Source organism: Malassezia pachydermatis, assembly GCF_001278385.1.
Source record: "Malassezia pachydermatis strain CBS 1879 chromosome Unknown scaffold5, whole genome shotgun sequence".
Classification (NCBI taxonomy): domain Eukaryota; kingdom Fungi; phylum Basidiomycota; class Malasseziomycetes; order Malasseziales; family Malasseziaceae; genus Malassezia; species Malassezia pachydermatis.
The window spans coordinates 90429-103740 of record NW_017253142.1 but is presented as its reverse complement, the minus strand read 5'-3'; the positions used below and the strand labels follow the sequence as shown (position 1 = coordinate 103740).

General features: G+C 59.9%; 4 protein-coding genes across 4 annotated transcripts; 3 read left to right on the top strand and 1 right to left on the bottom strand.

Annotated features, from left to right (window-relative positions):
* Positions 1-89: 89 nt before the first annotated feature.
* Malapachy_1759 (transcription factor mbp1) lies at positions 90-2741 on the bottom strand (the record flags this gene model as incomplete). Its single annotated transcript, XM_018136256.1, has 1 exon — positions 90-2741. The coding sequence occupies one exon, from the start codon at positions 2739-2741 to the stop codon at positions 90-92; it is 2652 nt and encodes an 883-aa protein (XP_017991340.1).
* Positions 2742-3028: 287 nt separating this feature from the next.
* On the top strand, positions 3029-6088 carry Malapachy_1801 (cytoskeleton assembly control protein; the record flags this gene model as incomplete). The annotated part of the gene is made up of 1 exon (XM_018136299.1): positions 3029-6088. The coding sequence occupies one exon, from the start codon at positions 3029-3031 to the stop codon at positions 6086-6088; it is 3060 nt and encodes a 1019-aa protein (XP_017991411.1).
* A 415-nt stretch (positions 6089-6503) lies between these two features.
* Positions 6504-11827, top strand: Malapachy_1799 (hypothetical protein; the record flags this gene model as incomplete). Its single annotated transcript, XM_018136297.1, has 2 exons — positions 6504-6526; positions 6556-11827. The coding sequence occupies 2 exons, from the start codon at positions 6504-6506 to the stop codon at positions 11825-11827; spliced, it is 5295 nt and encodes a 1764-aa protein (XP_017991211.1).
* A 157-nt stretch (positions 11828-11984) lies between these two features.
* On the top strand, positions 11985-13068 carry Malapachy_1765 (mak16 protein; the record flags this gene model as incomplete). The annotated part of the gene is made up of 4 exons (XM_018136262.1): positions 11985-12382; positions 12415-12796; positions 12824-12962; positions 12995-13068. 4 exons carry the CDS (start codon positions 11985-11987, stop codon positions 13066-13068), a joined length of 993 nt encoding a protein of 330 aa, XP_017991427.1.
* Positions 13069-13312: the final 244 nt, after the last annotated feature.

The following is a 13312-nucleotide window of genomic DNA, read 5'->3' as shown; positions in this document are numbered from 1 at the left end:
CTCCACCTGGCGCAGCCCTTCGTGCTTCACATACCTCCACAGGATTGAGGGTCTACACGACGGGGGACCTACGACGACCATCCATCTACCTACCCACTCGGCACGGCGGGCGGATCCAAGTGCATCTCCATGCCCGCTTGGGCACGGCCGACTTTGTGCATGAAACTCGCGACCGAGGACATATCCACATCAGAGCCAATGGACTCTACAGCCGCGAGCAATTCATCCAGCATGCCATCGACCTTGTCAGGCGGCACCTGCGCACACATGGCGACCACCTGGTGGTACTTGCGCTGCCGCGCCTCCGCCGCTTGATGCCGCTCGGCCTGCGCCTGTGTCTGGACGCGCGTCGCGTGCGCAAGGTACTGCATCAGCCACCGCAGACGGACCAACGCCGCGGCCAGCGCGGCATCGGTAGGCTGGGCCAGCGCCGCCTCGGCTTCCTGCCATATCGGCTGAGTCCATGTGGGCGTCGTAGCCTCATCGGCTGCCGGCGTAGGGAGCGTCGACAGCGCCTGCGTCAAATTCTCACACCGCTGGCGCTGCTCCTCACGCTCCGTCACAGCCGCCTGCGCAGCGGCCATATCGCGCCGCCTCGCTGCCAATTCGCGCGTAGCCGCTTGCAAGTGCGTTTGCGTGGTCTCAATCGCCTCCTGCTTGGTCGACACTTCGCGATCAAAGATCGATTGCAGCTCGTCCAACGTCTGGACCAGCTTCTCACGCACATCCTGGCTCTTCTTCACTGGCCCCGGCGGCGGATTCGTCAGCGAGCGCACGACATCCGATGCACGGTACGAGCCCAGCTCCTGCAAAACACCTTGCGTCGCGTGCGACGACGACGACGTGCTAGGCACAGGCGTCGGCGCACTCGCCGGCTCGTCGTGCGCCGACTGACTAATGCCCCAATCCAGCGGCGTGATGCCCAGGTAGTTGGGCAGGTCTTTGCGCGCGCCTGCATCAAGAAGCATCTTGATCATGTTGGTATTGCCCAGCCGCGCAGCAATGCTCAGCGCCGTCTCGCCCTCGTCGTCCTGTGCATCCAGCAGCGAAGAGGCCATCGAGGTGTGCAAAGCGAGGCGTTCCAGCACACATCCAAGATAGTAACGAGCGGGCGCCGCACGCCCTTTCAGGCCAGCGACCAGGGCAATGTGGTGCAGCACGGTGCGTTTGCGGTGATCCCGCGTCTCCAAGCTGCCGGCCAGCAGGTCAAGAAGGTCCGGAAATTGAGAGAGTTCATACGCATTGGTCACCAACACGGAGCGATGCAAGGCCGTCTCGCCCGCATAGTTCCCGACATAGATATTCGCGCCGCCTTGCGCGGGCGGGAGCGCCGTCAGCATACGTACGAGGGGCAGACGGCACAGCGCTGCCGCCCAGTGCAGCGCTGTGTGCCCATGATCGTCAATGACCAAGTTCAGCGGCGAGCGAGCGCGCCGCGGCGCGTCCGGGCCCAGCTCGCGAAGCAGCGCTTGCAAACGATCCAGCGGCGCCAGGGACGCGTTCGGCGCTTGCGGCTCGTGCACAAAGAGACCCGTCAAGAGATCACGCGCACGACGTTCACGCTCATCGCCTAGACGTGGTGGGACGGCCTTATCAGCGAAGCGCGGGCCTGCATGATCCACGACGTCCTCGGCTGCCGACTCGGAGGGGGGTATCGCGCCTTGCAACGTGCCAGAGCTCAGCGCATTCAAGTCAGGCACACGTGCAGCCGTCGTCGTCGTCGTCGTCGTCGTCGCCTCTGTCGCGGCCGCCGTAGGCAGTGGCACACCTTGAGGAACATAGCCATGCGTCGCGTACGCGCCGAGCGCCGAGCGCTGGGCGGGATGCGAGCCGGGAGGCACGCCCTGCGATGTCGACGTGGTCGAAGAGGGCGTGGTACCATCGGGGGCATGACCCGCCTCGTCAGAGGCCAGCGGCAGTGTATGAAGAAGCCCACCCGCACTGGTAGGCAAGGTATCGTGCGCGCGAGGTGGCTTGAGGGACATGAAGCGAGGCTGCTGCGTCGCCGCACGAAGGGGGGCCGTGCTCGTCCCATGTGCCGGCGTATGTTTCGGCGCGGAGGCGCTGGCATCCGCCTTGCGCTTCACGCCCTGCGGGCCAGGCGCTGTGACAGCCTGCGAGGCGCTGGGATCGAAATCCAGCAAAGGCCGGATGAGATGGTACACGCTGTAGTTAATCGCAAGCTCCTGTGCACGCTGCAGCGGGATCCAAGTCCCTTGGAAGGTACCGTAGCCGCCTTGCACTTTATCGTGCTCGCCTGTCAGTATTTCCTTCTCGAGGATACGCGTTCGTCGCGCCTTTTCAATCCCGGCAATCTTCAGGATTTGCGTCGCATTAAGGTAGCCATCAGACCGCCGGCGCATGAGCGCAATCCCACGCACCGTGATTTCGTACACGGGCACCGAGGAGTACGTCGCAAGGTACACTGTAGGCGTAGGCCCATGAGGAGTCGACGCTGTGGACGACGCGTTGGCGTCGTACGAGGGACCCGTCGTCGAGGCATCGTTCGGCATCGGCATCGAAGGCGCAACAGTGCCATTGCGTGCCACGTCCATAGACGGCGCAGACTGAGAGGACGGCGGCGCGCCATACATGGGCGCATTGCTATACCCATACGGCATACCATGCGCCGCCAAGGCATCATGCCGCATAGGCCGGGGCGGCATGCTATTCAAGGAGTAGCGAGGCGGTGGGCCTGCATACATATCACGCGGCGGCATACCCGCCGATCCATTCTGCATCGTCACGACACAGGGCACACACACTCAGCCCGAACTGGACGGCTCGGAGTCGCGTCACTAGAAAGGAACAGAACCGACGAAGCCCTCGGCGGCAGCCGCGACGCGTGCGCGGCCGCCGCCTCTGCCGCCGCCCCATCGCCGCGGTCGCGTTCGTCCGTGGTCCGCCACATGGCTTTGTATCACGTGCTATGCATGGCGAGGGCCGCGCTCGCCGGCCGCGCCTGTGCTTGCGCACGGGTCTCCCTTACGACGCTGCAACGGTGAGAGATTGACAAGAGGCACACACGATGGGATACATCGGTGTGGCGGTAGCCTTGTATGACTACGCAGCACAAGCAGATGACGAGCTAACGATCGCGGAGGGTGATACACTCTACCTAAATGAGCTGATCGACGGCGAATGGTACCAAGCCACTCGGCAGGACACTGCACAGCAGGGATTGGTGCCTGCTAACTACGTGGAACTGCGTGCCCCAGAAAGAGTCGTCGTGGCAGAGTACGATTACGATGCACAGAACGATGACGAACTGAGTATGCGCGAAGGACAGTCGCTGGATGTCTTGGAGACACAAGGCGAATGGCTCCTCGCACGTTTCACAGGCACCACCACGACAGGGTTGGTTCCGGCGAATTATGTGGTAGACGCAGACGCTGCCGCCAGTGCCACGACCGCCGCTCCTGTGGCCGATATCGCTGCCGTTCCTACCCCGCCCGCCCCGCAAGAGACGGCATCGTCCGTGCCTGATGCCACCATGACAGCAGCAGAGACGTCAGAGCCCCAGGCACCACCAGCGCCAGATGTCTCCTCCATTCCGATTCTACCGCCGCCGACACGTAAAGTGCCAGCGTCTGTGACCAATGCCCATGCCACGTCCTCGACTTCCACAGCCAAAGAAGAGAGCACGACGAATCACAGTGCCTTGACTCACGAGGACGAGAACGACGAAGTAGAGCAGGCAGAAGACGACGATGAGGATGCGCGTCCCCTAAGCAAAGGGTCTAGCGTGCCTCTGCCGTCTGCCCTGATGACGCAGGCGACGGGCCATGCCGGTGAAGAGGAAATGGACGATACCGATGGCATGACGTCCAGCACAGCCCCCGCCAATGTCCCTGCGGCATGGACGGCCAATGCGACGCCCCATGATGAAATTCAGATGTGGTCCGTGACGCAAGTGGATCCCAAGAAGAAGAAAAAGATGGCGAAGGGCACACTAGGCATTGGGAATGCCTCGCTTTTCTTTGCGACTGACACGGACGGCGCGTCTGTGCCACGTATTCCTATTATGCAAGTGCAAAACGCTGCGCTGGAAAAGAACAAGTATCTCATCCTCTCCATCAACAAGGCATCCAAAGTGACAGAGCCGACATTGGTATTCCATATCGGGTCGAAAACCGCCTACCAGGCCATCACGGCCCGCCTAAAAGAGAGCAAACGGCTGGCGCAGCAGTCAGCTGCATCCTCGAACTCAACAACGCCGCGCAGGGGCAGTTCGGACCGTGACATGGTATCCGTGCTGTACGACTTTGAGGCGCAGGGCGATGATGAATTGTCCGTGCTTGAGAACGACCAGCTTGTCTTGATTGAGAAAGAAAACGACGAGTGGTGGAAGCTCCAAAATGCAGCAGGCCAAGTGGGTGTCGTCCCAGCCACGTATGTGAAAGTCATTCAGCCGTCGGCCAATCCTCACCTGGCTGCATTGGACCGCAAAGTGCGTACAATGCCAGTCGAATCACCGCCTGTTTCCATGTCACATGGCGAGCGGTCGTCGCAGCGTCCTATCCCCGAGCGCATGCGAGAGTGGGTGGATGCTACAGGCAAGTTCAAGACGGAGGCAGAATTGCTGGGCATTCGTGCTGATACAGTACGTCTGCACAAGTCCAATGGGGCCGTGATTGAAGTGCCGCTCAACAAAATGTCTCGCCAGGACTTGCGTTACCTAGAAACGATTTCGGGGCGCGATCTACTGAGTCAAGTCGATAAAGCCGAGCAGCGGGAACGCCGTGCGCAGGAAGAGCATCGATTGCGTGAGCGCGAGCGCGAGAGAGAGCGTGCCGCAGCGCTGAAGCAGCAAGAAATGGCGCGGCGTGAGCGCGAAGCGCGCGATCGACGGCCGCCGCGCGCCCATATCGACTGGTTCGACTTTTTCCTCGATGCCGGCGTCGATGTGGATTACTGCACACGTTATGCATCAGCGTTCGAGCGCGATCATATGGATGAATCGGTTATTCTTGACTTGGAAGCGAGTATGCTGCGCAACCTGGGTCTGCGCGAAGGAGATATCTTGCGTGTTCGCCGCTACATCCACCAGAAGTATGGCAGTCATACCGGATCGCGCTCCTCTGCCTCATCACGCCCCATGACGCGCGAACAATTGGAGCGGCAAACGCGCGACGACGAGTCACTCGCACGTCGTCTGCAAGCCCAAGAAATTGCGGCACAGCGTCGTACACGTCCACCCCCGGACCGCCCAGTAACGACAAAAGAGCCGCTCCCGCCACGACGCACGCCCTCGTCGGAGCCTAAAGAGACCAAGGCAGAGACGACCGCCTCTTCTTCAAGCTCGCCTGCACTGCAGCCGACGCCCACCGGCGTCGATGCGGAAACCATTGCTGCGGCGGTGGAAATCGTGCGTCAGCGTGAACGTGAAGAGGCTGAAGAAAAGGCGAAGAAAGAGCGGCCGGCCGACCCCAACTCGGCGCTGTTTGACAAGCTGGAGCGTATGAAACCACCAGCGCCGCCGTCGCCAGCCCTGCAAGATCCCTTCGCCCCGCGTGGGCCTTTTGCCCCTGTTCCAATCAACCAGGGCCTGTTGCAACCTTTGATTCCCTTGCAAGGTACTGGCCAATTTGTGCCGACAGGCATGCCACCCAACCCAACCGGTTTCATGCCGACGCATCCCACAGGCTTCATGCCGACAGGGTATGGCATGCAGCCGACAGGTATGCAACCTACGGGCCAAGGCATGTTTGGCGTTCCGCAACCGATGCAACAGCAACAGCAACAGCAACAGCAGCCGCAACCAGCGCTTGGTGCGGCCACCGCCGAGACGACCAGCAGCACCACCGATTCGGACCGATTCAGTGCAGCCAACGTGTTTGAGCAAATGAAAACAGGCGCCGGCGCATTTGGTGGTGCGTCCAACGACTCGTCTGCTCCACAAAGCAGCGGCAAATATGATCCTCTACGTGCGCAGCCCACAGGCTTTGCCACAGGCGGCATTGTTGACACGCCCATGCAAACAGGTATGATGAACGTGATGCCCACCGGGATGGGTATGATGCCGAATGCACCTACAGGTGGCTTTATGCCCAATCCAGGCTATTTCCCATACAATTCATCCATGTAGAGGAAGCACTAGTAATGATGTCATGCAACCACGATACTTGTGACCCTAAAAAAAGGACTGGTACTGTTGAGAAACAGCAATACGAGGCCCAAAAAAGCACGGTTGACCCTGACCAGGCTCGAACTGGCGACTTTGGAGTAACACGATAGTATTAGCTCCACACTCTAACCAACTGAGTTACAGGGTCGAAGACCGGTCGAATGACCCTGACCAGGCTCGAACTGGCGACTTTGGAGTAACACGGTGGTATTAGCTCCACACTCTAACCAACTGAGTTACAGGGTCCGATCGACGGAAGGCAGGACTGATGCTGCCCGCTATCAACAAGGTGTACCCCACATGGGGGCGCCGGCACTAGGGTGGGCCAGTGGCGCCACGCTGGGGTCGGTTTGCCTTGTCGGTCCATGCGCACGTCATGGACGGCGCGTCGCTTACACAGTACGTACGTTGTGATGCTCACCCTCTAGTCTCAAACAACAATGGCGAGCGTCCTTAGATGCTTCCTTAGCGCTGCTCATTGCGCTTCATCATGATGAAAGTGGCTCTAAGCAATGGAAACGCGTCGCGCCGGGTCGTGACGGTATGGCTGAAGATATCCCCGAGAATGTATCACTTGCGATGATGCGACGACGTGTACATGGCTCAGACGTCTACCGTGCGATGTGGGAAGGGACCTACGAGGCGCCGGACCTTTTCGCGTTCTATGCCTTGTTGGGTGCCCAAGAATACTTCCCGCAATGGCTGCCCATGGTCGAAGGCTCAGAAGTACTTGAATCCCTCGATCTACATACGCGCCTGTGCCGCACCCGCTTTAAGTTCGGGTGGCCAGCAAGTCCCCGCGACGCGGTGGTATTGGCCCACCAACGACAAGATGCATCGACATTGCTGCATATCGCTACCTCTGTGCCACGAAGCAATGATGCACCATCATACCTGCGCCCGGCACCGCCCTATGTGCGGGCGCATATCCATATTATGGCGGTATTGATTCATCGTATCACGCCTTCAAGGCTCGCTGTGACAGCATACTGGTCGCTCGACCCACGTGGATCGGTGCTGGGCGTACGACCCACAGCCGTGATCGCAGGACTACCACAAATGCTACCGACGTTGGCTGAGTGCGTCCAGACCCAAGGCACCCGCATTCCATGGATCTCAGCGTACAGTCGTGGCATGGAACTGACCTCCCAACGTGCTGGAAGTACATGGCACTTGGCTTACTCCGTGCTGGACGACGAGCAGCCAGGAGACACAGCGTTCTCATCCGAGTCGTCCCGCGAGAACGTGACGAAGCAGCGAAGTGTATGGATCCGTCTGCATACAGCACACGGCTGGGACGTTCGTATTTCCATTCCCTCGGCTACGCCTTCGTCGAGGGACGACGAGGCAATGCCGTATACCTGCGAGCTTGTCAGGCTGGGCGCCTGGTACGAAGTGGTTATTGAGCATGCACCCTTGCCGGACGAGGATACGATGATGCGTGTGCGTGTCGATATCCAGTGTGTGGATGAACATGAGCATGTGCGTATAAATGGTGTAACAACCACAGCGTCGTCTGGCGTGATGCCTACCCTAGCGCCGCAGACATTGCTGAAACGCCTTGTAGCGTCGGATGCAGCGTCTGTTGCCTCGACTATCTCCGAGGAAGGCCCACGGCGGATTTCATTGGCCTCCTCGGGCTTGGCTTCGTCGTCGCTGGCGCCTCTGGCTGCGACTGTGCGTCGCAACTATATCTATTTCACATCGCTACTTCAAGAGCCAGAGGCCAAGTGGACGCGTGTCACAGATACGCGCGGTGTTACTGTGACGCAACTGGACTCCATTGACCCGACGTTGGTCGTCTATCGAGCTGAAGCGACGTTTGTGGGGTTGACGGTGTGGGATTTGTACAGTATTCTCCATGCCCCTACGTTAGCGCCGCGATGGACGTCATCCGTGGAGAAGGCACATTTACTGCACGATTTTGGCGGGCAGAGCACACTGTGGCATGTTCAGTATCCCTCTGCATGGCCCGTAAGCGCGCGAGATGCCGTGCTGGTGCAGACGTCGTACCAGTCCCCGACATCCGTCCACGTCTTTTCCTTCTCAGCAGATGAGCATGTGGATGAGTATGTTCCACCGCCAGCTCCATCGACCATTCGCACCCAAGTGGACTTGTATGGCTGGAGCATTGAGGCGCTTTCGCCAACGACAGTGCATGTCACGCTCATTGAGCAAAGTGATCCACGTGGCTGGCTTTCCAAGTCACGCGTGCCGACGATGATGGTTGCTGCGATGGCGGGCGCAGGGGAGTACGCGTTGAAACAAGGCGGACCGCCCATGGTCACGCGTCTTCTTAATGCGCGGATTCAAGCACTGCAGTACGACGACAAAGCCGAGGCGTTTGAGTTCGAGTACAAGCCCGCGCCTGACTCCAATGATTCGACGCAGGTCGAGTGTGAGCTGCGCTGCAATTTGGAGGCATGGGCCCCGAATCTCGATATCAAAATTACCCCGCCGCCGTCAACAACGTCGTGTCTACGTCGGCATCGTTTGGCCGAAGGGGGCGGTGGGCTTTGGCTCACAGTGGAGCATCGAACAGAGCAGCTGGCTGGCGCTACGGTGCACATGGTCGTACGCAAGGGTCCTGTGCAATCGGTGGAGCGTGGTGTTGTGCTTTTGAATGGGACGCGACTGGCTGTGGATACAGATACGCTCGATGCAGCGCAAGTCCAGGCGCTAGTCCAACAGAAACGCATCAAGCCGCAACGTGTGCCACTCGATTTGCGCAAGCCCCGTGCCGCGACGAGCGCAGCGTCGACGGCTACGCCGGCCGACGAGGCTACAACAGCGATGCCGACGGCCGGGGCAGCCGAGAAGAAGGCCACCTCGACGGATTTTGGTGGCACAGCCAAGTCGGTGCCCCTGGATGCATCGTCCGCGCGGCCGCCACCGTCGCCGTCGCCGTCGCTCCCGCCGCAGGCCGACGCGTTGCGCGAGGGATCGTGTACCAACCTACCTCACGACGCCATGACATCGACTCAACAGCCCCGCCCCGCCTTGGCTGCTGCGCTGCAAGCGCTCTTCCTCTTACGTCGCATCAACGCGGATCGACCCCCTGACCCGGCAGGGGCTCCATCGGGATGGACTTTGCTCTCCGAGAAACGCGGTCTGTTTATTCGGCGGCGGATGATGGAGAGTTTGTCGGAGACGGTGGCTGTGCATCGCACAGAGAAGATCGTGCAGGGGGTCGCAGCCGACGAACTGCTGCGGTACGTCGCCTACCCCCATGTCCGTGCGCAGTGGGATGAGAGTCTGGCACGATGTGACGTCATCGAAAGTTACGGACAGGGTGCGACGACGTCGGTCTGGACCACACAGGCGTCGTTCCCCTTTCGCGCACGTGCCTTTGTGGTCGGCCACGTAACAGCGTACGGGCAGAGTGAGTCGGCAGATGGCGCGACGTCGCCTACGACGCAGCAGCCAGTGTACTTCCATGCGTCTGCCTCGGTCGATGCAGACGTGCCATGGGCTGCAGAGGCAGCGCAGCGATATGCGCCGGCGTTACCGGTAGGCCGCGTCTTGATTGATGGATGGATTTTCGAGCCGGTGGACCCGTACAGCACGGCACAGTACCCTATTCCCAGTACGCGGTGCACCCACATTGTGGCGATTGATTATGCGGGCGGCTTGCCCAGCGGTGTAAATGCCTGGTGGAACGCCTCTTTGCCACGCGCGCTAACGCTGCTGGAGCAGTGCTACCAGCGCCAGGGCCCCTTGCCGTCCATCCACGCGCCGCCCAACTGGCTACGTGTACGTGGCGACGCACGCGATGATGATCGTACATTGCTCTGGCGTCGTGGGCGTGTGCCACGCTGGGCGACGATCCTGACCTGTGATTATGCGCAAGATACGCGCACATTGCATGTATTGGCCTATGTTGGTCGGTCCACGCCTTCTGTCAAGGAGGCAACACAGACCGTTGAGCCCAGCAGCCCGGGCTCGACGCTGCGTCGCGTGTCCTCGACGTCGTCGCCTACGCCGCTTCCAGTCTCGACTAGCATGTCAAGTCTGCCCGAGACGTCGACAATGACAGCCACGGCGACCATCACGTCGTCCCCCTCACGCTCGTCCTTGCGTACCTCGACGTCGACAGGCGCCTTGTCGGCTAATGCAAATGGATACCCACGCCCAGCGTCTGCCAGCGCCGCTTCCCTATCGAACGGCGTCCCATCGTCGCTTCCGCATCCCCGCCGCCTGTCGTCCCACAGTGCGCCGTGGAAGCGTGTCGTCTCGTCCGGCGATGCAAGCACCAGTCCAGCCTTGTCCACGTCGCCGCAGGCAGCGATCGCGGCGCACACGACGTGCATCGCTGAAGTCCACGTCGAGTTGCAACATTACCCACATGGCTATGCGGTGGACGTGACGTGGGCTAATGCACAGACGCCGCCCACGCCCTGCGACGTAAGTGCAATGCCCACGCAGTTGCCCAACGAGCACCTGCCACTACATGCCCAGATCCTCGATATGCCGCCTAGCGCGTTGCAAGTCGCGACACACTCGTCCACCACGCAGCCACACCGGCATGCAGTACGTGTCATTGTCCCCACCGAAATACTCGAGCGACGGCATCTTTCGTCGACGCCAGCCGCGCTAGTACGCTTGCAGATCACGCCGCTGCGTGGTCCCGCCGATGGCCCCGCCGTGGCAGGCCATGTGCCCGTTACATGCAACGGACGTGTCGGTGAGATTTTATATGGCCACGAAGTCACCAGGACACCTAGCTTTGATATCGAGGCAGACGAGCTGGAGCGCGTTCCTCGCGGCACATCGCTGCCGCGGCGTTTGGGCTGGGCGTGGGAAGACGATCTGCAGATCCTGGCTCAGCCAGCAGCGGTACGTCCCCCGCCGCCTGCCGCGCCATCGACATCCGCCTCAGCTAGCGCCTCACCATCGGCGACAGCCTCCGAGACCTCAGCCACGGCCACGGCCCGGACAAAGAGCACGCCTGGTGCGGGGACGCATACCTCCTCCGCGACGGAGGGGAAGGAGGCGGACACGTCTACTACAACGTCGTCGCCTGCTTCCACATCCGCGCCGTTCTTTGGTCTCTTGGGTCGGCGGCCCTACACGAGTCTCAGTTCACTGGTATCGCGCGCCACGTCCTCGACAACACCGACACATGCTACCTCGACGCCGCATGTAAAGGACACGCCAGCGAGCGCGCCAAGTCGACGAGCTAGCCAGACACAAGCGGGTGCTGCGTTGTCGCAAGAGGCTGAGTCAGATGTATCTGTATCCCAGCCTGTGCCGCCACGGACCTTCCGTTTGACGACGCTCATTCTGATTGTGATTGTCTCGTTCTTGGCCGGCTCCCTCTTCCGATCACTGCTGGAGCCTGTGGACTTTATTCTTGTCCCGCAATCAGCCCTATCGACGGGGGCAGGAGCAGAAGGAGCTACTACATCCACGGCGGACACCGTACAAGTACGCTCAATGGCTGGCCAGGAGCGTGAGAGTGATGTGCGCAGCATGCTTAACGTGGCGGCACGTGAAATTGATAATTTCGTGAGAGCTGCACGTCAACTTCATGCCTTTACGCGCCTGGGCTACCAGGACGAGCCGCCAACCTTGGGTGTCGGGCCCCGTGATATACTGGAGAGCACGCCTATGGTTCGCTGGCGCGAACTTCGCCGTTTCTTTGACTTCCGCGTACCGGGCTTGCCATGGTACTTGGTCCTTGGCTGGGCACGTGCGTAACGTGTGGAGGATGAGCGACGCGTGCGTGGTGGCTGCTACGAGACCGCAAGGCCTGCTGGGTACATAATCAACCGTAGTCTGTGTGTCGGAAAAGCGCCCAATTTCATAGCGCGTCCTAATTTTTTTTTTTTTTTTTTTGGTCCCCCACCTACCTACCATGCAGGCTGACGACGTGATCTGGTCGGTGATCGGACACCAGTTCTGTTCGTACAAGATCAAATCGGCGACACACTCTACATTTTGTCGCAATGAATACAATCTTACCGGTCTTTGCAACCGGCAATCCTGCCCCCTGGCCAACTCGCGCTATGCCACAGTGCGGGAGCGCGAAGGTATTTTGTACTTGTATGTAAAAACTGCAGAGCGCGCACATTCGCCCAAACGGCAGTGGGAGCGCATCAGGCTGTCGAACAGGTATGCTACTGCCCTAGAACAGATCGACAAGGAGCTCGTGTACTGGCCGAATTTTATCGTGCACAAAGCCAAGCAGCGCCTCACTAAGATCACTCAGTACCTCATTAAAATGCGCAAGATCAAGCTAAAGGAAGAAGAACAGTACGTATACTGTCACATACTTACGCATACAGGCCCGAACTCGTAGGCATCAAGAAAAAGACCGAACGTCGTGAGGCCACGCGTGAGGCGAAGGCGCTGCGTGCCGCCAAACTAGAGAAGTCCATTGAGAAGGAACTGCTGGATCGTCTCAAACGCGGTGCCTACGGCGATGCGCCTCTCAATGTTAATGAAGACGTTTGGAACGCTGTACTGGAGAATGCACAGGCACGCATCCCTGATGCCGAAGGCAACGAGCTCGAGCTGGAAGAGGAGCTCAGCGAGGAAGAGGCAGAAGAGGATATCGATGCTATGGACGAAGAACTTCGCGCTCTCGAAGAAGACGACGAATATGGACAGCGTGAATTCGTGTCGGACGATGAAGACAGTGAAGACGACCTGGAAGATTGGGGCTCGGTACGTGCACACCTACTAACACTGAAGGACGATCCGGACGAGGCCTCTGAGGATGGCAGCGATGACAGCGATGATGGCGATGACAGCGACGAAAGCGACGAGGCGCCGCCCAAGAAACGCGGCAAACGCCCTGCGCCGAAGCGCGGCGATGCTCGCGGCAAACGCGGTACGTATTTTGCTACATACACTAACAAGCAGGTCGTCCACGCGTCGAAATCGAATACGAACAGGAAACGGAGCCTCTCACGGCCGAGCAAATTGCCAACTGGTAACCGTCGTTTCACGTACCATGTATACCTACGTAGTAGCCACGTGGCCATACCAACGCCGACGCGTGACCCACTTGCCTTGCCCTGTCCTGCCCCACGCTGGACGCCTGTTGAACGTTACACTGTAGTACGCACGAAGCGACGCATATGGGGATCCGCCGATGCCAAGCTCGAAAGCCGAGCAAGATGCGCATCGCAAGCTACGTCACCGCGACCTGAATCGGGTCACCGCGGAACGCCATCGTGG